This window comes from Empidonax traillii, unplaced genomic scaffold, assembly GCF_003031625.1.
Source record: "Empidonax traillii isolate 1590-97213 ecotype Southwest subspecies unplaced genomic scaffold, ASM303162v1 scaffold161:size1573837, whole genome shotgun sequence".
Lineage (NCBI taxonomy): Eukaryota > Metazoa > Chordata > Aves > Passeriformes > Tyrannidae > Empidonax > Empidonax traillii.
Window position 1 is genome coordinate 795,438 of NW_020955354.1, and position 26,466 is coordinate 821,903.

The following is a 26,466-nucleotide window of genomic DNA, read 5'->3' on the forward strand; positions in this document are numbered from 1 at the left end:
ACCAGGAAGGGCCATTACACAAGATTTTGATCCATACCTTTAACAGAAAAAAATGTTTCCTGGCCATGTTTGAAATATCTGAATTTTATATGCAAGTTGTATTCTTTGAAACGAGGCACCCTGATGCTTTGAAAATCTTGTCATTTCTACAAAATCTGGAAGAGTTGTTTTGAATTTATTTTTATTTTATTCTGGTAAAATAACTGTCCTTTAAAGGAAAAGCCACATTTTCTGGTTCTTTATCTTGTAGAAAGTGCCACAGCATTTTCCATCTCCAATGATGAAGACTGGGTGTAATAATAAATCACCTGTGTGATTATAGAAAATATTGTGTATAACTTGAAACTGATGTTATTACTCTGTGCTATTTACTGGGCATAGGTGTATTGCCTTACTTGACTTTTTAAAGTAAAATTATTTAATCGTCATGGACATTTGAATCCATTACCCTGGAAGAAAACTGTCTGCTCTGCCCCACACACTAACATTTTAGTCCTGATGGATTAGTCTGAATTGTCCTTTGCCTGCTTGCAAATAAATTACTCATGTGTCCTTAACACAAGGAGAGAGGGAATTTCTTAATAAATGCCACCCATTTAGCCTCTAAACAATGAGCTTTTTTTTTATAGTTATAGTTTATTATCCAACCAGTGTGGCCCAAATGATGGACATGTCACTGTGTAGTTGTCTGGTTTGAAGGTGTGTTTTCATAGACTAGCACAGGCAGACCCAAAGCAGCTTCAGTATATTTCAGTATTTAAAGTCAGACAAGGCACTCACTTTTCTCCAGAAAAAGGTGCTTTAGAAAATTACAGCTCTTGAATATCAAGATTTCCTATAACGAAGTATTTCTACACTTAATTTCAAGTATTATTACTAACATTTATGTAGGTAGAGCCATGTGTGCCATGCAAATAAGCTGTTCAGTAGATTCAGGCCCTTTATAGTCTGCAATAAATTGTGAACTGGCTCATTTCAGAACAGCTGCATTGTTTGCAATCATCCCAGGTCATCCACGCATTCCTAATGCTGATTTGTGCAGGTCATGTCTACCTGAACCCTTGCATCTCTGTCTCTTTGGGGATCAGTGGTGTTTATAACACCACTCGGTGTTAGAACATCTCGGTACCTCCGGTAGGATTAGAGATGCTGGTTCAGTTCCACCTCTGCAGGAGAGAGCAGAGACTGTGGAAACTGTGGCCTTCTACTGCTACATTTCCACCTTTCAGTGTGTGTGTGCCCTGGCCATGGGCAGCTTCTCTCGTGATAAGCCAGTGGTTTCACTTCAACTGAAAGAGATATTTCAGCAAAACTTGAGGGATGGAAGGAAGAGACAGGATAGGAAGAACGAAGGAGAGAGGGCAAGAAGAACAAAGGACAGCCAAGAGGGAAGACTTTGCTGGAAGTTGGCTGTAATGATCAGGTGATCACCCAGGCCACATTCATCATTTTTCAAAGTGTAAGCCTGACAATATCATGACTCTGGAATGTACACTTAGAAAATAATTTCAGAAAAGCATATGAGAACAATTTTGGGAGACAGGTGAGAAAACATAATGTAGCCAGAAAGCAACACAGCAGATTACGTGCTAGTTTCAGTTATTTCCTAATCCTTTTACTGGAGATCCCACAAAGATCAGTGCATTCATGTTGGCTTTTTCTAATCCATGATGAGCAAAGCTGTGCTGCAGTTAGAGCAAGGGGAATGCTGATACCTCGTTTTGCCCTGCTGTCATTTGTAAAATTCCAGTTACTGTTCAGGGACCAGAAAGCCTTATGCTTTTAGGCAACTGCTTATGTACTGTGAGTAACAGAGAAGTAATGGCCTCAGGAATATCCAAGGAGACATAAGTCAACTGTATAATTGCAAGTTTGCAATAGACCTAAAATAATTTTCAGCCCTGAGTAGTCTTGTCTAAACAGCTGTCAAACTGGCTGCATTTGTCTTGAATACTTGATTGAGAAGTGTTTATATATTCAGAAACAGTCTTAGCAGTACCTGAGAGGAGGAGAACTGCCTTTAGTGTCTTCCTCTCAAAAACTCCTACAAAGTCCATTAAAAATATTAAATAACTGAGAAAACACAAGTCAATTCACTGAAGAGTTTATAGAGGAGTTGACAGTAGACTATTTTTAAACATAATCATTTTAATTTCAAATAAAATGTACATCTCCTTTTCATGTATTAATTTTAGAAGCATGTTGCATAGCTGCTTTTAGGGAGTCACTCCTTCTCCAGCTCATTTAATTTAGTCTGGGTATGGTTTCCTTCACTGTTTATTATTTTCCAATTTTCTTCTCTATTATTCTTAAGTTCTAAATTCTAATGCCTCCACAATTCTCCTTTTGTGTTGGCTGCTCACAAATTAAAACTCTGGTCTTAAAAATGTGGATTTAACAAAAGACATGTTTGTCTCTTGCAGTTTGTCTCTTTCTCCTTTCATCAGAGTGAGGTGACAAGCACGTGTAGCTTAGTGTGATCCTGCTGTGATCCATCAATGATTGCTCACTGGCTTTCTGTCTTACCAACCCGTATCATTATGCAGAATACATCTTTGTTTTGCCTTTTACTATTTAGCAGACTGCTGCATCTTTTAGGAGGGTAGTCATTGTAAACTCTCCTGGTTATTGTTCTAAATTTACACAAAACTCTGATTCCTCAATCTTTGCATTCTTCACTTTAATTGTCCTAATAATGTTCCATTGAACCTGTTGTGTCTCAGGCCTAGAGGAATGGTGTTTCATAAATATAAAAAGAAGAACAGATTCACCCACTACTGAAGTTCATCTATTGACATTTGGACATTTCACAGGCTGCAAGATGCTTGAAATGTGAAATAAAAATGCTGGTTTTTTGCTCAGAAAAACACAGACATTAATTTCCCCTTCTGTCCTTTGCATCCTTCTAGTGATATCCAGTATGAGTTCCCCACAGTCTTCCACACAGTGTGTACATTATAAAGAAGATGTAAGCAAAGAAACTGTGAGAATTGGACAGAGACTGTTAGATGAGCAAAACTTTTACAGCAGCACAGCCAACATGAGAGACCTCACAAATCCTCCTGCAGTTCCTTAAACAAATAATTTGCTTTGTTAACCTTTGTCTTCTCAGACATTAAGTATTTCTTTTCTCCCCCACTCTATCTTCCATAAAAGTTTGGTTAGTGTTGGTTAGTCTATGTTTAGAGATTTGGATAATCTGCTTAAAATCACAGGTAAACATTTGTTTTATAAATCAGTGGTAGCTCAAATACTCTGCAACTGAGGTTATATGGAAAGCAGTTGTCAGATTACATTTCATTACACTAAACAGTAAATACAGTTTGCAAACCTTGTTTTCTGCTATCAACACAATGTCTATTTTTAGAAAAGAAAGCCATGACCCCTTCTCATTCCATTCTCCCACTCAATGCTGTAAAATGCAAATAAAATGATTGGTCCTTCAGGTTTAAAAAGCTTTTGGCAAAACATTCAAGTGAGGTAAATTAGAGCATCCTCTTTGAAGCCAGTAGAGCTGCTCTGCTTTACGTCAGCTAAAGTTGTGATCCAGAAGATAAGTTGCTTTCTTTGGCGTTAAAGCTTCATGGAGTCTGGACTTTCTCTCCATTTAACTCACAGAAAAGTTGCAAAACCTCCTACTGAGGAATTGCATTTTCCTGCTCTGAAGCACCAGCTATAACTAGGGATCAACTTCATTGTCCCTTATCAATTTCTCAAGAATAAAATATAATTTATTCTGCAATATTTGTTTCCCTCTTGGTAGGCTGGTAGGAAATTTCGGTGTGTCCCCCAACTGTAATCAAAAGTCCTTTTTTTCCTGTTCCTCCAGAGAGTGCTTCCTAGGACATGCAGACAATAAGTCTCATCTAAGGTTCAGTGAAAATATTTGAGTAGATTCTGCCAAGAAACTAGTATTTCAAGATATTTTGAACATAAAAGCCATTCCAGGGAAAACTGATCCCACAATAGGACAGAGAGCTATTTTTAAAACTGCTTCAGGCTTTGCAGCTGGGGTTGTATTTGTTTTTGGTGGGTTTTTTTATTATTATTATTCCTTGACATTTTAAAGATAAGTCCTGTGCATGAGTATTCTACAGAGCAGTCCTGCAAAAGTCAACACTTCCAGGCACTTCTTTACAACATAGCTCCTAAGCATAGGTTTTATCCATGTCTATCATTATTCCAGAATAATAGAGACACTAGGATCTGTCTGTGTCTAGGGTTTTGTCGATAAAATGCCAACACGGAGAAGCTCAAGCTGCACAAGTAATATCGTTATTGCCAAGATTCAAAACAGCACAGACATGAAAGGCTTGAAGATGTGCTTGTGTACTGCACAGCTCTATTTTTTCTAAGTGCTCCTATGCATCTCTGCCTTGCCTAGATTCTAAGATTTCATAAATGTAAAAACATTTACCAAGCTTCCAGAATTATTCTTGATTGAATTTAGCATCTAAACCCCCCAGTCCTTCTTAAGTTTTCTTGGCTTGTTTCTTCTTTTCCATTCTGTGATCTCCAAGGTAGGTCAATGTTTTTAACTTACCTTTATAGACTCTGCCACCGAATTCAGAAGACAACAGTATGTTCTCCCTGCTCCCAAAATCCTCACTTTGATTTCAGTGGGAGAGCAGGACTTGCCCTGAGAAGGCTACACTTTTGAACAGGGATGTGATGAATCAGACACAGATTCAAGGTTTGTATCCAGTAGTCTAGTCACTCACTTGAATTGGAAATCATAACTGAGATCAAAAAACTACCTTATGAATAATTTTTCCATCTAGGTACTTGTGTGTCCCACTGTTGCCATCTTTTCTAAGTGTTTCCCAAGGTTTTAAAAATAGAAAGAACAAAATGCTCTCCGGCTTTCGTACGCCCTCCTTTATTTTCCAAACCCTGTGAAAAACAGCTTACTTTAGAAGGGTGTGCTTTGCCTTCCTTATTTGCTTCTTTGCATATGAGAAGAATCTGCAGAGGGAAGGATACATTGCAGAAATGGGTCCTGCAGAAATGCTATTATCCTACCCAGTGGTCAGGACCACATCCAGTATCCCTACATCCCTCTCCTGGGAGAGTGCCGTCTCTGTTACTTTAACCTCTCACACTGGTGACACAATTCTTGTGGGCAAATATTTTTGCCGTAGGGTCATGACAGAAGCTGAGCAGTGGTGCCTCGCTATTTGATGGGTGCTGTAAATTGTCTATACTTCAGCTTGTGTGGCTTCTCCTTTGTCAGTTTTGGATTGGTTTTAAGTCCTGAGCAGGAGGAATCTTCTGGTAACCCAACAGCCTGCTAACAGCCCTGCAGTACTGGTGAATGAGCAGTTCCAGAGTGTGTCTGCTTTTCTTAAAAGCTTCTGAGAAGCAGGAAAAAAAGTCATGAGTTTCAATAGTGGCAATAGGGGACAATTTGAAATGCATTGTCTCAAGACAACAGGTTTTCAGCAGTGTTGGTACCCTGCCATCACTGGATGCCAGTCGGTATGTGCGGAGGAGTAAATGTGCTATTCTTTTTATTTATCTTTCCATTTGTCTTGCCTTGTTTCTATTTCTCCTGCTTCCAACTAGAGGCCACACATAAGAGGAAGTAAGAATGGCAGGTCTCCAGTGTGGGGCTCAGTTAACTACTCTCTGCATTGACTTGGATCCTCTCCTGCCATTTGGACACTTTATGTTTGGTACTCAGATCTTACCTAGTTTTTTTTTATTGAAGGAAATAAGGGTTGTGAGTTTCAGTGCTGTCTTCATGGATTGCCTTCAATAATATTTTCTAGCTTACATATTCTGACTTACTAGATATAAAAGTACTGAAAATATTTCTATGGTTTCTTGTTATTAATGGTCTTAAGGTCAAGTAAGATATGTCCCTACCAGCAGGGCCTTTACTTTGAAATCCAGTTACTTTGGTCAAATCCACCGATTTCTTCGTGGTGTTGAAGTCTTGATTTTTATATTAGGCTGATCCACTGTTTCTTTTTTTAAAAAAATAGAAACCAAGGGAAATCTCTCTGAAAAGGTGATGGCACTAATTGCTGTTATAAAGACAAAACTTAGTGCTGCATCTGTGATTCTGTGATCTGTGTTAATGATCTTGCATACAGTGTGTCTTCACTGCAAATTACAAATGAGTGAAATTATAGCTTTTTCACTCAAGCAGTAACATATCTAGGAATGTATTTCCATGCAGTTTAAAAAACAGGCAGGACAACATATTTATGGCAAGCCAACAGAAAGGCAGTCCTGAGTCCATGTCTTAAACTTCAGGGCTAAGTGGACGTGAAGGTGCTCTTATCTAGCAAGTCTTTTTAAAGGAAAACACAGCTGGGAAAACCTGCCTCTATTCCCTTCCTCCCACTCAACACACATGTGTTTTGCTCATGTCCAGGAAATGTTTTCGGTAGCAGGAATTATTTTTGTTCGAAAATCCAGGACTTTGTGGTCCATTCAAAAGCTTATACTTAAACTGGGAAGGACAGAAGTGTTCTCACTAATAAAAGATCTCTCTAGTCCTCAGTCAATACAAGTCTGGGTTTTTAATAGCAGTCAGGGGAGTGGTGGCAACAGTTACACAACTGCTGCCCTGGGGGAGTTAAATTTTGCTTTTGGCATCTCCTGTGTTAAGCGGAGAAGAGCCGTTTGGGGCTGGAAGAATGATATATATCTGCGGGAGGGAGGGAGCTGCAGGGGAGGGGGGGAGCACTTTAAATGAATTCTTTAATGAGAGCCCTTTCCAGAAGGCATCCATGGTATTCCTCTGCAAAAGGAAGAATAAGTACTCAGCACCATATATGGTGACACTTTTATGTTTTTTAATATAAACATGTACAGGCTGGAGCAATCCATGTAGATGGGTTTTGCTGATTGGTTGGGCCAGGGGGGAGGGAAGGAAATGAGACCCTGCTTTTAATATCTTAACATTAGAAAACTTAAGAGCTTGGGTTTGAATAAATAAACAGTAGGCATAGCTGGAAAGATTTTCAGCTTTGCAAAAGAGCCCCTTCCTCTGACTTGATTTTCCAGCTTTTGTATTTATTTTCCTTTAGCTTGTTTGTTTGCAGTTGTTTCATGCTGTAAATTGCTTTGATTTTTGCTCAGGGAGTATGCTGTTCCCAGTGCAGATAGCAACAGATCAGTAAAAGCTGTTTGAGATAGCCTGGCTCCAAATATAAGGGGACCAAATCCACTCAGTTCACCACCACCACAGTGCTGGGCATAGGAAAGCAGGAGGCCACACTGGGTTTTAGTTTTTAGTACAATACACAGTCATTTAGCTCAGGCAAGTTACAGAGGGAGAAACCTCTGCTTTTCTGATTTCACTTAAATATTTCAGGAACCAAGTTGGAGAATGCAGCTGCCAGGTGTCTCTGATGCTGCGGGAGAGTTCAGCTTCCACAGCAGAAATGCTCAGAGAGTGAGTATTTTTCCCAGGGACTTGCATGGGTGGGTTCTATTTTTTGCTCCGTTAATTCCCTGCCCTTACAGACCCAGGCTGGCTGCTGTTCAACCTAATCCCCAAATGTGACCCAACAAATTGTTTTCATCATACAAGCTAAGCACATTGTACCAAGCCAGAGTAGAGAAGATCTTTTTTGTTTGTGCCCTTATATGGCTCCTGAAGTCATCATTGATGCAATAAACTAATGGAGTATGCTCCTCTAATCAACCTCCCCTTCTATAAACACATTTTGTTCCTGCTCTGAGATTGTTCCCTGACATTTTTAAACCGGCCCCTTTCCTGGCTCTCTCTTTCTTTTCTTTTTCGGATCATAGTGGGAGGGAAACAGCCAGCTCTGGAGAGCAAAGAGATGGTGGAGATCATGGTAAACTAACATTTGGTAGAACAAGTGGCTTCAGAAAGAACAGCAGTGCAACCAGAGTAGCTGAAGAAGAGCAGGAAGACGTCCGAGGTGTGCTGAAGAGACGAGTGGAGACTCGGGAACACACAGAGGAGAGCCTGAGGCAGCAGGAAGCTGAGCAACTTGATTTCCGTGACATTTTAGGCAAGAAAGTCAGCACCAAAAGTTTTTCTGAGGAGGAACTGAAGGAAATCCCAGCCGAGCAAATGGACTTCCGAGCAAACCTGCAGCGGCAGGTCAAACCCAAGACCTTGTCGGAGGAGGAGAGGAAAGTCCATGGTCCTCAGCAGGTGGACTTCCGCTCTGTGCTAGCCAAGAAGGGCACCCCAAAAACCCCACTGCCAGAGAAGGTGCCACCACCTAAACCTGCTGTTACAGATTTCAGGTCTGTGCTGGGCTCAAAGAAGAAGCCACCTGCGGAGAATGGCAGTGCTGGCACCCCAGCACCAAACGCCCGCGCCAACTCCGAAGCCCAGAACGCGACCCCCAACTCTCAAGCCCCCGTTGCCAAACCAGCAGTGAAAAAAGAGGAGAAGAACGACAGAAACTGCGAACATGGGTGTGCAGTGGTGGATGGAGGAATAATTGGGAAAAAAGCTGAAAACAAAGCACCGGCAAGCAAACCACCAGCAAGCAAAGGAACAGCACCCTCCTTTACAGAGAAGCTTCAGGATGCTCAAGTTGTGGATGGTGAGAAATTGGTCTTACAATGTCGGATTTCCTCTGACCCCCCGGCAGCTGTCACCTGGACTCTAGACAGCAAAGCCATCAAATCATCCAAGTCCACTGTCATCTCCCAAGAAGGTAAATTAATTGAATTATAAGCCAGCTGGATGGCACAGTGTTATATCTGTCTCTTGATTAATAATATCTAGTTCATTAAAGGTAATGCAATACTTTATTTAAGTCCTGTGTCAGTAACTGCTTCCAGATGCAGCTTTCTTGTTATTTCACTGGAGTACACAAGGAACAGTATTGTTTGACATTTCTTGTAGATTCCCCTTTAACAGCCTGCAGATGTAATTTTTATAAAGTTGAACTTCTTGCATTTTTAAATGCTGTTTACATTGCTAACGCTGTTTAAGGAGCTGGTACATGATGCTTATTTAAACTGAACTTTAAGGATTTAGAACATTGAAAACATAATAATATTACTGCTGTTTTACAAATTCTAATTTAATTCTTCTGTATGTTTAATATTTCAGGCTTTTTATTGCAATGAGAAACACAGAAGCAAAGAGGGGTTGTGTCATAGAAAGAAATTACTACAACTTCAAGTTACATAGTTAAGATCAGAGTTAAGAACTGATTTCCAGTGTATTTAATGCCCCATCACAGATGCTTCTGTTGCCATTGCAAGCACTGAAATATTTGCAGTCCACTGGACTGATGACTTTTAACTAACTTCAAAACAGTACAGAGTTTGGTAAAAGTCCTCAGAGAGAAGACTTAATGTTTTCAAATTGAATGATTACTTTATATTCCACATTTTGACTAATCAGATCCTACTAGACTTTTTTTTTCTTTTTTACAGAAGTTAATATTGTATCTAGACAAAATATATTTTCACTGGGACAAAAATAGGGAGGACAACTGATAGCACCAAAAAAAACTTCTTTACTTCATGTTTGTTTCATCAAACACTGAGGGCATTATCTGAGGAATGACACTGTCTGGCATATTGTAGTAAAAAAGTTCATGTTCACAGTAAGAATTAGAGCCTGATACAGGGGTCTGCACTCTTTTGAACCTGCACTAGTTTTGAAACTTTATTCATTCAATCCAGACTATTTTTAGTGTTACCAAATGAGAACCGAATTAATATGCACAATAGTTCAGCACAACCAGTGAATCCTTGTGCAGTGTTCCAAGCACTGACACATAAGCATTCTCCTAAAGAGGATGCAATCAAAAGAAACATTGCCTTCAGATGGAGTGGGAGTACCCAAATGGTACATTTAGGGGATACCAAAGTATTTAGAGAGAGAAAGGGAAATGGTAGCAGGGACATTGTGTCTGGCATGTGTTTACAAGTGACATGATTTTATTTTTTTTTTAAAGTACATGAGGATTGTCTCCAGGGGGGACTGTGTAGAGTAAGTGTCATGTACATGAGAAAAAGTTAACTGGTAGAAAGGCTGTGCTTGTGAAAAGGACTGACAGGATCAATCAATCTAATCAGCCTTACACTGGGGTGTAAGGGTTTCAAGGGTTTTGTTGGAGTTGTTCAGAGTGAAAAAGAAATTATGCACCCTGAAGTTCCATGTCTCCTATCAAAGTACATCAGATAGACAGCGTGTCTGTACTAAAGCTTCTGAGCTGTGGTGGAGCTTCTTAAAATCCCAAACTTTATAGTGTTATGGTGCTGCAGAAAGCTGTTTTCTTGATTGAAATAATCTGAGTAATTGACCATTATAATCCCCCAACTCATATTCTCTCTATAAAATGGTACTGTGGAGCTGAAAATCCTGTGTAGCCGTGTTTGCAGTGAAGTGACAGGAATGCTCTGCCACCTGCCTGAGCCAGGCATGTGATTTATCCCATCTAGTTGGTCTGGATGAGGTGACTCCTGGTCACAGCACTCCAGGGTGTCACACATTAGCAGGGCTTGCCATTGGGGTGGGGAACAAAGGTCACCACTGCACATGGAATCCACTGTTCCAGGACAGCTTCTTGCAGGGAGTGAAGAAACAATCCTCATGTTCTACTTGTACCTGCACTATTACACTTGTATTACACTTAGGCAGTCAGTGTTATCAGTGCTCCAAAGTCAGGCTTTCTTTTGCACGTATTTGCAGAGGATCTTTGAAAGAAGTATTCCACAGGGCAGTAAGTTTTCTCCTTTAATGGAAAGAAATGGAACGAGGATTAGAACTAATTTTTTTAAACGTTATTACTTACCCCCTGGTATGCTGAGAGGGTGCATTGCATGATGGTCAATTTAGTGCTTTTTCCTGACAGTACCTGCTAACTTTGGCACTTGGAGAAGAACGTGTTGCTGCTCTCCCACTGTAAGATGCTTTCATGCCAACTGTTAAGTAATTAACTAGGTATGCATGATACTTATTTTAAGTAAGTTTCAGATTTCATACAGATTCGGTTTTCTCTTTTTCCCTAATTAGGAGCACATACATACTTGAGGGAAGTAAGGGAGAAGAAGGAATAATTGGAGTTACAGACTAGAATTGAGATATAACAAATTCAGGATGAATATCAGGAAATACTGCTCAATAGGGAAACACTATGGATTAGTCTCACAGACAGTGTTTGGAGCAACGTCAAGCATAGAGAGCAACAATAAAACTGGATGCAGTACTGAGCAGCCCAAAGCCAAAAGCCCAGTTTCCATCTTTTGCCCCAAACACTGAACATGCAGCTTTGTCACACCCACAGGTGTCACGTCCTTCAGCAGCAGTGCCCTTGGCCAACCTTGGGGCAGCATTTAATGGGCCCTGGAGATAATCCCCCAGAATCATCCTCAGCTGAAAGAAGGTTGAGTCTGTGGGGAAGTAGAGGAATTTAGAGCAAACAGACCCTGGCTCAGCTTGGTGGATTTAGATCTTTCAAAGCCATTTTTTATTTCTTTGGTATGATATTGCTCCTCTTGTGTTCAGCAACAAAATCCACTATGGCACAGGATAGACTTGGTCTGTTCTTAGCCGTTTCACCAACTGGTTTTGTGCAGCTGTGATGTTTGGTGGTGATCACAGAGGGTTTTTTGTTTTCAGATTTTCCAGAGGTATCTCAAAAAATAATAACTTAGTTGTTCTTAAGTGAGTTGGATACTGGAAAATTGTCTCTCTAGAGTAAGGCATGTCTATCTGCTTCTTATCATACTACTAGCTTATCTTAGTATGGGCCACTGCCCCACAAAGAGAGAAGAGGAAAAAAAAGGCAAGAAAAGACAGCAGTTTGCTCATCTCATGGTGCCAAATATATTGTGAAGACAAATACATAAAATCTGATTTCAGGAACATGTCCATGTGATTAAACAAGTGGCATATTTGGCCAGGAAGGTCAAACTTAGAAGTGTACTTGTGTGAAACAAGTTCATAGGACAGGCAAACTGTGTAAAACTCTGTCCCATTATGCAGTCACTCACTGAAAATAACTTTCCTTGTCATATGTGTCCCAGATGATAATAAGGCCCTTTACCTGTTCGAAACAATGCTGTTCACAGGTGTCCTCTGTGTTTGCAGTGCCTGTGCAAGGTGGTTTAGCCATAAGAGTGCAGGAGAGGGGAGGGTGTTAGCCCTGCTTCTGGCTCCACTGGAGAAGCCTGAATACAAACACCAGGATCAGAATAGTCTCTGATTGGTGAGGCCTTTGGCAAAAGAAAAACTAAACCCTGCTGCAGAAAAACCCATCATCCTCAAGCATATTTATGCGGTATTTGTGCTGTATTCTAGTAGTTAATCCAGGGCTTGCAATGTATTCTGTGATTCCAGGATTAAGTTTACATTAGCCATTAGAGGTCAGAATCTGGGCAGCATTATACTGAACGTCACATTCACAACACATCCAATAATCATGTCCCATTCCTTCCATTTTACATTTCAGTTATTAATATGGGCTTTGTTTCCCTTTGAAATCATGAACATCAGCACTTGTTTTTCTATTTCCCTTAACAACTCCCCAAATAATATTGTGTCAGTTGATTGGCAGGAGTGATTTTTTGCTTCAAGTATCATTTTTATGACAAAGTGAGCTCTGACACCACTTTCTTTTATAAACAAGTCTGACCTGGTACAATTTTGTCAATGGTTTGTTTGATTTTATGTTTTTCTTCTTTTAAACTTGCCAGAATGCAGTTATCTACATTCCTGGGATAGATATTAATGTGGGGTTTGCCAATGAAATATCAAAATAAATGTTACAGTCAGTAAGAAGCAAACAAACAGAAGAGAGTCCTCATAAATTAGAGCATTTATATGGATGGGTTAGGTGGTGCATGGTTAAGAGGCAGTTGACTTTAATATGAGAGAGTTCTTTGTTTGAAGTTATAGGGGAATTTTTGTTTTGGAAAAATGTTTTTAAGAAGGCTCTAGCAGACATTACAGTGGAGTCACACATATAAGGACTGAACAGAACAAGTTTCCTCACCCAGTGAATTCTTTAGAGCAGCACCCATTTTGTTTTACAGTTGTATAGCACTGGCACAGCAGTGCCCTGTGATAGTGTCCTGCTGCGTGACTGCTCTTGGAAAGAAAATCCACCAAGAAGCTTCTCACATGGTTACCAAAACTGTCCTGTAAGACAGCAGTGAAAGGGCTTTGCAAGCCAGCATCTGTACCATCCTGGACAGCTGAGATGCACTGGGAATAACAAGTCACAACTGGCAAACTTGCCATTTTTTAAGTCAACTTGTTTTGCTTTTTTGGATCGATTAAGTGCCATGTGACTATATAGATGGAAAAAGAACTGCCTCATATAAACAGTTAGCAGTGACTGTGTAGCTTAGAAAATGCCCTGGGTTTGCTTTGCTTTTTGTAAAACAGCATTTTTTTTCTTCCTAAGTATCTTGGCAGCATAAAGATTTGGTAATCTTATTAGCAATAATGCCTTAACAACTTTCTTGTGACTTAACTTCTAAATCTTCCTATCAGTTGTGCAAGTCTGTGTCTGCCAGTCTAACAAGGATCTGCCATGACTTTTTTGTTTTTGTTTTTAATTAAATTTGAGCTGGAGTTTGGTGTGTAATTAACACAACTCCACGTACTGCTGAAAGTAGATGAATTGTGCACCTTAAAAAAAAGCTTCTTCGGAAAGTTTAAGGGTGGGGAGATCATCTGAGCATCAGTTCTGACTCAACTCCATGTTTGTCACGTGCCACATGCTACATTTCCCTCTCTGCTGCCATTTTTGTCTTAATCTTTCCTCTTCCAGAAATGCATATAATGTGGTTTTAAATACAGCATGAGAGAGACATTTGCCACCAGTAATTTATTGCAGTGTCTACCTGTTCTTGGAAGAGTTTTGTTTTTAAATCAAGAAACAAAGCAATTACTTATTTTTAACTGGACAGGATGGCCTTGACTCTGTAAACAAGATACCTCTCTCTCTCTGTTCTTTCTGAAACTTGAAAAGTTAAGTTCTTACTGACTTTCTCTCCATGATGCACTTCATCGAGCCCTTGGAGGCTTGGGGTTGTTTTCTTTTGTTTTTCTTTTTGTTACCTCCTCTCCAGTTGCTCTTTGTTGGTTTATTTTCCTGTTTAGAAAACAGGCAGCAGAACTGTATGTTGGTATCAGCACCAGTGAGATGGAGGTCACCTTCCTGCTGCTGTGTTTACCTCTTTCTTACCTCACAGCATTGGAACTCATGTTTGGTACGTCTCTGTTAAACCTTAAAACTGGAATATACAGAGCCCTTGCTGCCAGAGATGCTTCTCTTTTCACTGTCTTAAGCCCCATTTTCTCTGGGTGAATAGGACTCAACAAGTAAATGAGATTGTTTATGAGGGCTGCTTTGTTTTCTCTCTCTCTTTGTCTTTTCCTTGTCCAACATTCTTTCTAGCATCTATAAATTTATCAGTGTTAATTTCTGAATACTTCTACATCAAAGATTAAATATGTAATAACTTTGGTGCGAGTCTGATCACAGAGGAGATCCACTAGAAACAGACTGAGTGGCGACTTCCTGTTGTCACCTTCTTGAGGAGATCTTTATTTTGGCAGCTCTAACTCTTCCTAAATCAATGTCATTAATGTAATAATATAGCATTAATTACAAGCACTATAATGTGAGATATCACAAATATTTCAGTAAAGATTAAGAAATTACCTTCACACAACACATTTGCCAGTTAAATGTCTAATCTCCTGAATCATGAAAGGAGGTTTCTTACATTGTTTTCCTTAAAACTCTATCAATGAGCAGTAATTACATTTGACATTTTTTCTTCTCTGAAACTCACGAGTTTTTTCCCTGTTTTTGCTTTTGTCATTGTAACTGCTGTTAATATTTTCCATGTCAACCCACTTCTCATTTTTAAACATGACTGTGATACTTGCACATATTAGCACTTTCCTGGAAGATCTGAGATCTATTAGGAAAATAACACTATAAACCAATGAGTTTCTTTAAAAATTATTATGGCTCCTAGGCAGAATTTCTCATAGACCAGTGTTTATTAATATTGCCTAAATACTCCATAGTACTTTTTTATTCCGTGGGATACAAAATAGAAAGGCATAAATTTCAGTCTGCCTCACAGACAGGAGTCAGGAGTTGGCCAGCAAGATGCCAGTGCAGGGAACAGGACTAAGGAGCTGGTTTTTTGTTGGTTTGTATATTTGTTTTATATCTGAAGTTGACTTTCTGAGGAGTTTCATGGAAAGAATGCAGAAGCCTGGAGATATTTTAAACTGCCTTGCACTATTTTTGAGTAAGTCAGAGAATCCTTTAATAGCTCAAAATTCAAGGGAAAGGCTTTGTGTATCCAAACCAGAGCCCCCAGCACACTCTCAGTTTCTGTGGATGTTAAGGTCTTTTCTAGAGCTGCTCCAGTTCCAATGTCTAAGTGCAAGATTCCAACATTCATGTTTAGTCCAATCCTGCACTTTGTGACAGTGTTTCAAAATTGTCTTGGCCTGGTTTTCAAAAAAGTAGAGGGTTAGGGGGACAAAATGGATAGCAAATATTTTTATTTGACTGGGATTTTTGAAGTGCCAGAATTTCAGAATACCCAACTGGGATAACCAGTCTGGGCTTTCTAGCAGTTATGAGAAAAAGAGCTTGTTTCAGGTCATGAAGGGGTTTTGCAGAGGAAATACCAAATACTTCATCGAAAGACATTTGGCCCTCTAGCCCCGGGAACTGACTGGAGCTCTGGATCACAGAACATGGGCCTGTTGGGGAGTTTCCTGTCCGTATGAAATCTCATCAAGTTTTGCCTGGTTTCTTGCATTGTTGGGGTTTTTTACTGGTTTTCTAAGAAAATGAAGTTTCTACAGCCATGCTCTCTCTCAGCCTTCCCCTATACTCCCAATCCAACATGGCCAATACTTCCTAATCAATTGGCCAGTTTCATACCAAGTCCTAGCAGTCTAAAATTTTGTGAAACTAGCGGCTAAATAAATGAGAATGATCCAAATTATTTCATTTTCCCTTCACTCCTCCACTGAGGGCTACTACCGTTGTACATGGTGGCAGCAAGAAGCCCAGCAACGCCCTTGAACTTTGCATGTGCTGTTCCTGTGTAGGTCCCAGGGAGAGTGAAGACACGGAGGGAAATAGGATACAGATTATTGCTGCAGAGAGGTGGAAGTTAGGAGAAGAAGGATGCAGCCCTTGAAAGAAACAGATTTCCTTCATCGTCCTTCTCACAAAATAACTTTATTAAAATTCAGCACATATAAATGTTATTTTGGAAGGACTAAAACTGATATTATTTCATGAGAACTCTGCTCCCAGCTCAGTAAGACAAATGGAACTTTGCTCAGCCCACACAGACTGTCCAGAGCTAGATATTTTAAAAGCAAAACCAGCAGAGCACTGAGTGAATATGGCAAGTCGAAGATCATCATGAGAAAACCCTAGGGTTTGCTTCTAGATTTTGGTATAACTGTGGGAAATGACTTATTGTAAGGGTGAGCTGTTTCTGGTTTGGTTATGCCACACAACAAAGTGTTTCCCCTGGGGAGGTAACTCATACTGCTGTATGGGCAGCACTGCTGTAAGAGTGCTAAGGAATCATCCTCTGTCACATCAGTCTTCAATAAGCTGAGGAAGGGCTTCTTAGCAGGTAGAAAACTCCAGCAGAAACAAAAGTAAATTCTGCTTTATTCCAGTCCCTTCATGATTCGCTTGTCCTTACAGGCCAGACTCCTTTCCTGCAGACATCTCCTTCATATGCATGTCTTTGTTCCATAGTTTATGTCCTTTTGCTCTAGCATTTTTAGATTTTGATGTGCTAACTTCTCTAATCATGCTACATATTTTTATACAAATTCTTAGACTGGAAGTTATCCTTGGCTTGCTCTCCGATTGTCTCTTTAAACAGCAGAGACATGTGAATTTATATTTGCTAGATGCCTGCGAAAATACTTTTCTAGTGTCTCTCCTCCATTTGGAATGGAACTGCAGCTCGTGACATTTTTGGGTTTGGCTTGACTCATGGAGAAGTGTTGCCTCAGGGAAGGCACATGGATTTTCTTTTCACTCTGTGGTTGGCTGAGCACAGCACATGTGAGTGAGGGGTCAGTGCTCCTCTTCTGAGATAGTTTTTGCATCATTTCTCAGGGGGAAAATAGTAATTATTTAGAGTTTCTTGATTTTGTGGAGGATGATAAAGAGGGAAAAAAATATTTTCTTCCAACCCTTGTGTGTTTCTGGCAAGTCAGATTTTTTGGGAACCATTTGAGTGTTTTTTATAAGATTTGTCTTGAGTAATGACATCCAGGTTTACAATGAGGGAAAATCTGAATGCCAAAAGCATAATTGCCATATCAGAACTGAGTTTGTCTCCAAGGGGAATCAGTGAACTCCCAAGTTATTCTGCTGGAGGGGAGTTCTTTTCAAGAACCTTTCCAGATCCTTTTCATGGGTCAGTATCACCTGGGCCTGTGCTCACATCACAGGGGGTACATTCGATGGGGAGCCTGGGATCAAGCACTCCGGAAGGGTAGAAGGCAACCTCCAGTTAACACAGAAAGGTGGCAAGTAAAGATGCTGAGAAGCTTCCTCAGATCCCAGGAACCAGTGTAGACATCTGCAAAAAAAAAAAAATCTATTCAGTCTTGCCATTATTTAGGAGAGACTGTGAGAAAGGTAAATGGAGGAAGGGGGAAGGTTTTACTGCAACTGAGGTAAGTGCAGGAGGTGGGAGACTTTCTGGACAAGAGAACAGCAATGTCTCAGGCTGTGTTTAGTGGACAGGCTCAGCTTTCCAGTGAGGAGGGAGAAAGCAAGCCCACAATTCACCCTCACTTAATGAGGGATATTTGGAAAGGGAAAGTATGGAGCATTTTAGCTGGAGTTCACCCTGGGAAGGAAAGCACTTCTTTGTTCCAAGCAATGCAAATGAACATTAGGGATTAGGTTTCCCTTCCTCATCCCCCACCTACTGGGAACGACTTCTGTTTTGGTTCACAGAGTTTTAATTTTTAGGAGGAAACGTATTTCCCTTGGGCCATACCAAGCTTCCCTTGGTAACTACAGAGCTTATGTCGCATCCTGTTTCTGCAAACCCAATTAAGTCAAATTTGGCTTTTTTTTCTTTGACAAGAAATGGATTTGTTGGAGTGCAAAATTTGATTGCCACTGATATATTTGGCTTTGTAATGGATGCTTTACAATACCAGACATTTATTCATTAAATAATTCAAGCAAAAAGAAAGTGTCCCTCAGTGGCATTTTTAAACTTAGACACTAAACTGGAGCTCTGCTTTTAAATGTGGATATTCATGGAACTGGTAGAGATAAGGCTGAACCAAAATACTGCAGATGGCTATTTGACAATAATCCTCTTATTTACAGTCCTAAACTACTAGCACTTTTGGAAAAAATCATCTGAGTGAGGACTTCTGATCTGTGCTGCAAGACAAAGAGCAGCAAAGGTGCTGTTCTGGGTCTTCTCTTCCCTTATCCATTAACTACTCCAGGACTGCAGGGACAGCTTTGACTATCCTAGGGAACAGCAGTAAGATTCAATTTATCTATCAAGGTGTTTTTATTTCTTTCTTTATTTATAAGGTTCCGATTTTTATGTCAAACTTTCGAGGCCAACACAGATGTTTCTAGCAGTGAAGATCACCTGTAGTGATGGATTGGCTCACTTGATGCATTCTGTTCCTTAATAGCACTAAGGTTTCTGTGAACTGCAATGTGACCTTTGATCTCTCCCTCCTCTGTACCAGGGACACTCTGCTCACTTACCATTGAGAAGGCCGTGCCTGAGGATGGGGGCGAATACAAGTGCATAGCTGAGAACGCAGCAGGGAAAGCTGAATGTGCTTGCAAAGTGGTGGTAGAAGGTAAGTACTGTGCTGGATGCAGGAAAACCCTTCCTTAGAACTTCCTCATCCCCCCACCTTATTTCCCAATACCAGCCTTTAGGAACCACTTACACAAAAAAGAAAGAACTCTGCCCCATTCCCTTCTGCACTTTTTGGTCAATAGATAATTCAACATCTAGCATAAAGAGGCATGAGCAGAGAGACAGGACAGAACCAAGGGCTCTGGTTGCTTTGTGAAATAATCTACATCCTCCTGCTGCCCACTGTATTGCTACAAAGTTTTTAGAGCAGTCAGCTGAACCTGTAAGATTTGTTTCTGAGCTGAATGAACCCTCCAAGAGCATGTAAGGGTTTCAGTGTGTGTGACCTTGGGTATCAGTCTGCCTCAGGACTGTGTAGGGCACATTTCTCAGCCTAGAACTTTCCAATTCTTTGCATTCACTGATTTCTAGTGGAAGTGAGCAAAAATAAACCAATTCGTTTGTATGCCACAGTGTTGGAACACGGAGAATTTACTGACTGAGGTACTCATTTTCAGACTTGGCCGTGCTGATGACACTGTCTTGGCCAAAAAGTCTTGGCCTTGGGCAAGTGTTTTATCGTGAGGTCAAGTGAGACACAGACTTACAAAATTACCATGGAGTTTAAGTTATTTAAAGGGCTTAAAGTAACCAAGTGTGCTTCTTAACAGCTCACCTTCTGGTGAGCTCATCCTTGAATACTTCTGAGACTTTCCATTGTGACTAAAAAGAATAAAAAACTAAACAGCAAGCCTAATAACATAGAACTTGGGTACTAAACCCTCACAACTGTGTGGCAAATGTGGTATTTGGAGCAGGAGGTCTAGAAAAGAAAACTATTATTGGTTTTCCTAATGTTGCATGACACAAGGTAAGAATATGATCCCATAAATCCTCACTAAAGATCGATCTTCATGTAACCGGAAAAGGAATTGATTATACACAAAATTATGATTAATTATGTTGGTTCCTGTAATTCTTTTCTCCCTGAAGCTTCCTTTACCACACTTCCCACTTCCAGTTTCCTGCTGGACAGTGCACGCTCTGGGAGGCTGTAAGGTAGACTTTGGCTTGCATGGATCATGGGAGGCTGTCAGCTCATGGCACATTCACTGCCTGATGGTGTGGGTGACATGACATCAGCTGTGGCATATTCATTGTCTGATGGTGTGGATGACGTGACATCAGCTGTCTGGCTCACTGTTGTGGTGGCACCCGTGGCATTAGGAGCCCACTGCTCACATAATGTTGGGCACCAGAATGGCCGCATTCCGTACCTCAACACTGGCTGTCTCATCTGTCTTTTTCATTCTCTCCTGACACGCTACTGAGAAGAGTTTTTTGGGGAATGGAACCCATAGCAAACTCCAGCTATTTAGGAAAGGCGCCATTTGATATCCTGTGTCTGTGACTGGCAGAGGGCATGACTGTTATTTTTAAAATAGAATTGTGATATAAAAAAACAACTAAAATTTCTCCCTTCTTCAGTCTGCTGTCAAGATCCCAGATGCCAGTTTTTAGACTTAACAAGTAGCCATAATTATCATTATATTCCTTTTGGCACCATGGACTTAAGTAAGATTGCAGGAATGTTTGACTTCAGTTGTCAAATCTGTAGAATCTGAGTGTCTGAACTGAGGTCTCACACAGCCTCCTGCTCTGAATTGTTTGTTAGGAGATTCTGTCTTCCCCTTTTAACTTTTTAGGAAACTTAGATGAATTTTCACGCTCTAGCACCTATAAGTAGGTGACTGAAATAGCTGATTCCATAACATTTATGTCATTTTTTCTCTGGAACCAAATTTCAAACAGCTCTCTCACTCACAAATCCTCTGAAAGCTGAATATTTGAAAGCTGTAAATTGATACATCTATTGCTGAGATCTTGATTTGAATTTGGGATCTTTCTTTCAAGGATAAATGTAAGGATCAAACAATCTAAAAAGTGAAACTTGTTAGGATTTGCATTATAGAAGTCTAGAGTAGTTTGTGTTGGAAGGACCTTAAAGATCATCTTGTTCAAACCCCTTGCTATGGGCAGGGACACCTTCCGCTAGACCAGGTTGCTCGAAGCCCCATCCAACCTGGCTTTGAACACCTCCAAGGATAGGAAGACAACAACCTCTTTGGGCAACCTGTTCCAGTGTCTCATCACCCTCACAGTGAAAAATTTCTCCCTAACATCTAATCTAAACCTTCCATCCTTCAACTGAAGCCATTCCCATTTGTCCTCTCACTACAGACCTCTGTAAACAGTCCCTCTCCAGCTCTCCCGTAGCCCCTTGAGGTACTGGAAGAGGCTGTCAAGTCTCCCCAGAGCCTTCTCTTCTCCAGGCTGAACAATCCCAACTCTCTCAGTCTGTCTTCATAGGAGAGGTGCTCCAGCCTTCTGATTGTGCTCAACCAGGAATAACCTTGCAGAAAAACAATTGCACCTTCTATAAATATGTGTCTGTGTCATATGGGAGACACGTGGAAGGGAGCTTTATTGTCTCTCTTAGCTGTTGGTGTAGCCTGCAGTGATGAGCCAGTTTCTGGATATGAGCTGTGCAATTGTGAAAATAATAAAATCCACCAAACTTCAGTCCTGGGGTGCCCTTTTGCCATTTTTATTTAGGACTGAACAAACATGAAACAGTATCTTCTTAGATTTAAACATATGGAGGAAATGCTACTTTTCCTAATGGGTAAATCTGTATAGATCATATAGACAATGGAATAGAAGAATTGCATGGCAAGGGATAGTTGGGGATGAAAGGATGTTTCCCTTTTCCGTGCACTGCCTAATGCAGCTTTGTGCACATTGTACTTTGTTCTGTTCAGCTAAAACAGACCTGTCAGCTTAGATGGCAGCTCTTGTCTAGCTGCTTTCTTGGATTCTCAGGGCAGCTACTTTCATATAGGGCTTCTCCCTCTCTGCTCCCTCTTCCTTTCACAATGTGACATTCACCGGCAAGTCTGTGCAGAAAATCTTTCTTAAAAACCTAAAGGACAGCAATTTCCTCTAAGTTTGCAGAGAGATCCAAACCAAACATTTTATTAGACAGCTTTTTCATTATTAATTTTTAAATAGGGTTTGTATTTTATTATTTGTTTTGATTGCAGATGCCTCAAAGACCTCAAAGCCTACTGACAAGAAGACCAAGAAGCCTAAGACCACACTTCCCCCGGTGCTGCCAACAGAGAGTAAGTGACCTTGATTTGGATTGATTTCTTTTCAGTGGAAACAGAAGAGTGCTCTGGGATTCTGTGGTCATTCCCTTCTGTTTGCAGACACAGTATCAGTAGCCTGTGCTGTTTCTTTAGCCCTTGCACATAAGTCATGTGAAATGAGTTTTTGCCATGTGGGGATTAGAAGTAAGAGCCGAAACTGTGAGTTCAGACCAAGCCTGCTCTGCTCTCAGTTTTTCGTAATGGTGCAATAAACTTGTGACACCAATTTATTTTTGGCTGCCTCCCAAAGAGCACAGAAATACTCCAGTAGTTTGCTTCAAGTCGTGATGTGTCCTGTGTAGACAATATAGAGCTTTACCAGTGGCAGGACAGGCATCTTGGCTGAAATGTGCTGGAGCATAATCTGTCCCTTTTTTTTCCATGACCGTGGAGTGGTTTTGGGAATTTTGCATTCCTTGTTTCGAGCCCAAACGCTTAACTTGCTTTTTATGCTTTCTGAAATAACAAGTTAGCTATAAATTCCCAAGTTTGTGACTCTGCAAACATGCATTTGATTAAGAGGAAACTTTAAAAGGTAAAGGCAGCACATTAATGTCAGTTTAGAAATTCCTGATACCACTACTATTTTTGAAATTAAGTGGACAGGGGATACAAATATCTCTTAAATCAAAAGTGAACTTTGGAAGTTGTTTATCTAAGATGTCCACCATGTGAGTCCCTGAAAAAATGTAAAGACATGGTTTAATGGAAACATGAAATATTTTATCCAGCTCTCTTGAAAAATAAAAAACTATGATCTGATCTTCCAGCATGAAGGTTTTCAGCTGCTTTCAGCAGGCCCCAGTGCAGTTTTGTACTGATCAATGATCATAGGTAATAATTGTGCTTCTGAAACTGTCACTTACATAGATCTATGCCCTGGGCTACAGCTATTTTTGAGTTGCTGTCTGAGTATTATAACTGTCACTCCAGCCACTCATTTTGGGGGTGTGGGAAGGGTCACACTGACATGCTCCACCTCTGCATCTGAGCTTCAAATGCTGTGAATGAGAGCAATTATGCACAATCATTTTGTTCTTGAACATCAATAGAAAAGAAAATGTTAAAGCTGTTTAAATCTCCATGGGATAGTATTTTGAACGGTGTTTTCTATGCACACAAACACACACGTTTCCTCTGATCCTCCCAGCAGTGTCATCAGCTGCAGTTTTCCCAGGAGAAAATGTGAGTTGGAAATTTAGTCTAAATATGCAGATACATGACCTGATCCACATCCTGCTTGTCTTGCTTTTGATTTTAGTGGAAAGTGGACAGAGGTAGCAAAACAGAAGCTTGGCTACTCTGGCTGCAGAAATGACTGGGAAAAGAAGGTTGAAATAATGGGGAATGGTTTTCTTAAGGTTGCTCCATGGCACGTTATACCAGTGTTTCTACTTCTTGAGCTTCTCATAAGCTCTTCTTTCAAAATGCCTATAAAACAGCTTTCCTGTTGCACAGAAAACATCAAGGTAACCAGAGAGAATGTTACAAAACTGGGCTTTGGAAGAGTTTTTGGAAAACTTTTGAAAAATATATATTTAATTTTAAAAGGATTTGGCTGCAGAGATTTCACAGGTGGTTTTTAACATCTCAGTCCCTGTGGACTGTGGGTCTGCCTGAAATGAGTGTTTTATTTGTATGTTTGTCAGGGGCAAAATACACAGAACTGACCCAGTTTCAATTTATACTGAAATCCTTATCAGAAATAGAGATTGTGAATTTCCTTACCTGAAAGAGGATGGGCTTTACAAGTCAGAAATCTGTGCATCTTCACTGTACTTATTGTGAAAAAAGGGTTAATAGAGAATGGCTGTGAATTAAGAGATCCCAATGTAATAAGGAGATTTATTTTTATTCTGATCCCTTCTAGTCTTTGCTGCTACATCAAATCACCAACAATCCTAATGGCAAGTAGAGTGTACGGAACAGTATTGAAGAAATAGAGAACAAAAATTCCTAAAAATGCCACTGAATAAATTCAGAATTTTGGATAATAAATTCAGTCACAACAGTATATACTCTATGGGGTACAGAAAGTTTATACTCTGCCATTTTTATAAATAGTTTTCAGGGGAAAAGATCCATGTTTTCCTCTTTCTGTAGGGAAGTGCAAGTCAAATTTCATGATTAGCAGATCTGTCAATCTTCTCTCTCTTCAGATAAATTATAAGTGATCCTTGGTGTTTTGCCCTAGTAGGAACCTTCAGGAAAGTAATTAACTTTAGGTTCCTGAAGGCAAAGATCGATACATCTCTTTTTTGTGGAGAATAGTGAATTTTGTCAGTATTTTAACCTGTAGAATTTGTCTCCCTCTGAGAATAGTTGCTGACCCAGTTCATTTGACTGCTCATTCTGACAACATAATTTTATTGCTGGAAGCTTGGGTTTTGTAAGCTACAGAAATCCAACAGTAAGTAGAATTTTGGGCATTACTTTTTTTGACATCCACTATATACTGGATTCTGGTGTAGAATAAACAGTTATTCTCAGAAGAGCATCTCTGAAGGCAGCTTTGTATCATTCAGTGATTAACAATATCTCTGAATGGATGCAGAGAGATTGCTCCCATGCAAATTAGGAAAATGATGATGTGTTTCTTTCTGCTTACAAATAGTAATGTGTCACCAGAATTTAGTAATGATTATGCAACTCCCCAGTGATAAATAGAATAAATAGCAAAGTTTCTGAGAATAACCAACAAATCCACCTTTGAATCTGGGTGAAAAAATCCTAAGGAAGAAGGGAGGAAGGGCACCTCTGGAGCTGCACTCACTGTACTGACTTGGGCTTTGGCACTTGTGTCTTCTCCAGGGGGATGTCAAATGTTAGTGAGTTAGAACAGTAAAGTGTTAAGTTTCTTCTGCACAGATATAAAAGACTAAAAGAGGCAGTGGAAAATTGGAACCTTTCATTATTTACCATTCTGCATTCTCTGTGCTATGCCAGAACAACCAGTGGGTAATAGAAGGGTCTTCTGGTTTGACACAGCCCTGAAGCAGAAACACTGAGCCAAAAATTCTCACCCCTTGAACATTTCTCTAGGGAGCTTTGAAACTGCTGTAAACGGATTTAGGTGTCCAGTTCTCTTTGAAATTAGAAGTTACTTCAAAGTAAGCTTAAAGGGAATGGCTTATTTCAATTACCAAAGCCACTTGCAAAATCTTCAGTGCCTATGAAATAAATGTTTTTGTCACAACAGACTGTGGAAAAATCAAAGTGCTGCTTGAGATTTTTAAGAGTAAATAAAGATTTCAAGATTTATAAATAAATACTCTTTTTCCAAAAAAACCCTATTACTAATCCACACTTCCAAATATGTTGATGTCCTTAATGTGTCTTAAGCTGAGGACCAAAATTAGCCCGTGATCAGGCACATTCATTTGCAGATCTAGAACCCAACTTCTTGATTCTCAGTCTTATGATTAGTTTGAATGCAATATCGAAAATACTACAGATTATTTTAACTGACATCCCAATAATTTCCAAAAGCATATTTTTAAAGGCTTTTTTCAAGATTTGCTGATGAAAAAGGAACATTACAGCAGCCAGATGCTATTTTTTTAAACTTTACCATAGCTAAGCCCTGTAACATAACTTTACTATAGTAGGAAGAAACTGTATGCCAATTATTGCTACTGAGAAAAAAAATGGCCTTAATGCTTTAGAAAATAACCCTCATAAATCTAAGCATTGGATTAAAGTGTTTGGAAAGAAATGCCCAGTGTTTTTTGGAAGGGCTAATTCACAGCACTACTTTCAGTAAATATTAAGAAATGGCAATTATCACCTGTCATAATCATTGGTATGAAAACCTAACAGGATATCCTGGATTCTCTCATCTGAGTAACACTTGTTAAACCCACTGTTCTTGTATCCAGACCACATACATTGAAGGGATGACCCAGAGTTTGATTGCACAAATGTAAATTCTTCTATTCAGTTAAAGTTACATCAAAGAAAAAAACTTTCTCCACACACCTTCAAGTTATTTAGCAGTATTTGGTACCTTGCTGATTTAAATCTTTTATGTCTGCTACTATAGAAAATGTTTGATTTCATGTCAAACACATCTTTGGTTAAGTAACTTCCCTTGCCGATGGTTCTTAATAAAATGTCACCAGTGACACTATCCAGATCAAATCCTCTGGAAGGTTGCATTGTTGTCTTCCCTGATCTGAATTTTGGGCATTATTGGTACTTGAATACAAGGCTGAGCAGTGGCATCTCTGCAACATGAAAGTAAATATGTTAGACAGGACTCCTTGTCATGTTAATATATTCTTTTCTGTAGTGGGTGGAAAAATTATGAGTCAGTGGCCAAGTGATTAACATGCAGTTCTGTTATTTACTCTTCAATAAACAATCTTGTTAGAAAATCCAAGTCTGCAAATACCATTTTAAGAAAATGTAATTAAAACATCAA

The 26,466-nt window shown here is 39.8% G+C and overlaps 1 protein-coding gene across 5 annotated transcripts in view; it reads left to right on the forward strand.

Moving 5' to 3' along the window:
* MYLK (myosin light chain kinase) overlaps window positions 1-26,466 on the forward strand; it is a 202,467-nt gene that overhangs the window by 121,509 nt on the left and 54,492 nt on the right. For all 5 annotated transcript variants that reach the window (XM_027885106.1, XM_027885107.1, XM_027885108.1 and 2 more), the window contains 4 exons: window positions 7,328-7,408; window positions 7,768-8,657; window positions 18,713-18,829; window positions 21,936-22,016. In XM_027885106.1, the coding sequence (XP_027740907.1) occupies window positions 7,328-7,408; window positions 7,768-8,657; window positions 18,713-18,829; window positions 21,936-22,016 (1,169 nt within the window). The remainder of the gene's footprint in view (window positions 1-7,327; window positions 7,409-7,767; window positions 8,658-18,712; window positions 18,830-21,935; window positions 22,017-26,466) is intronic.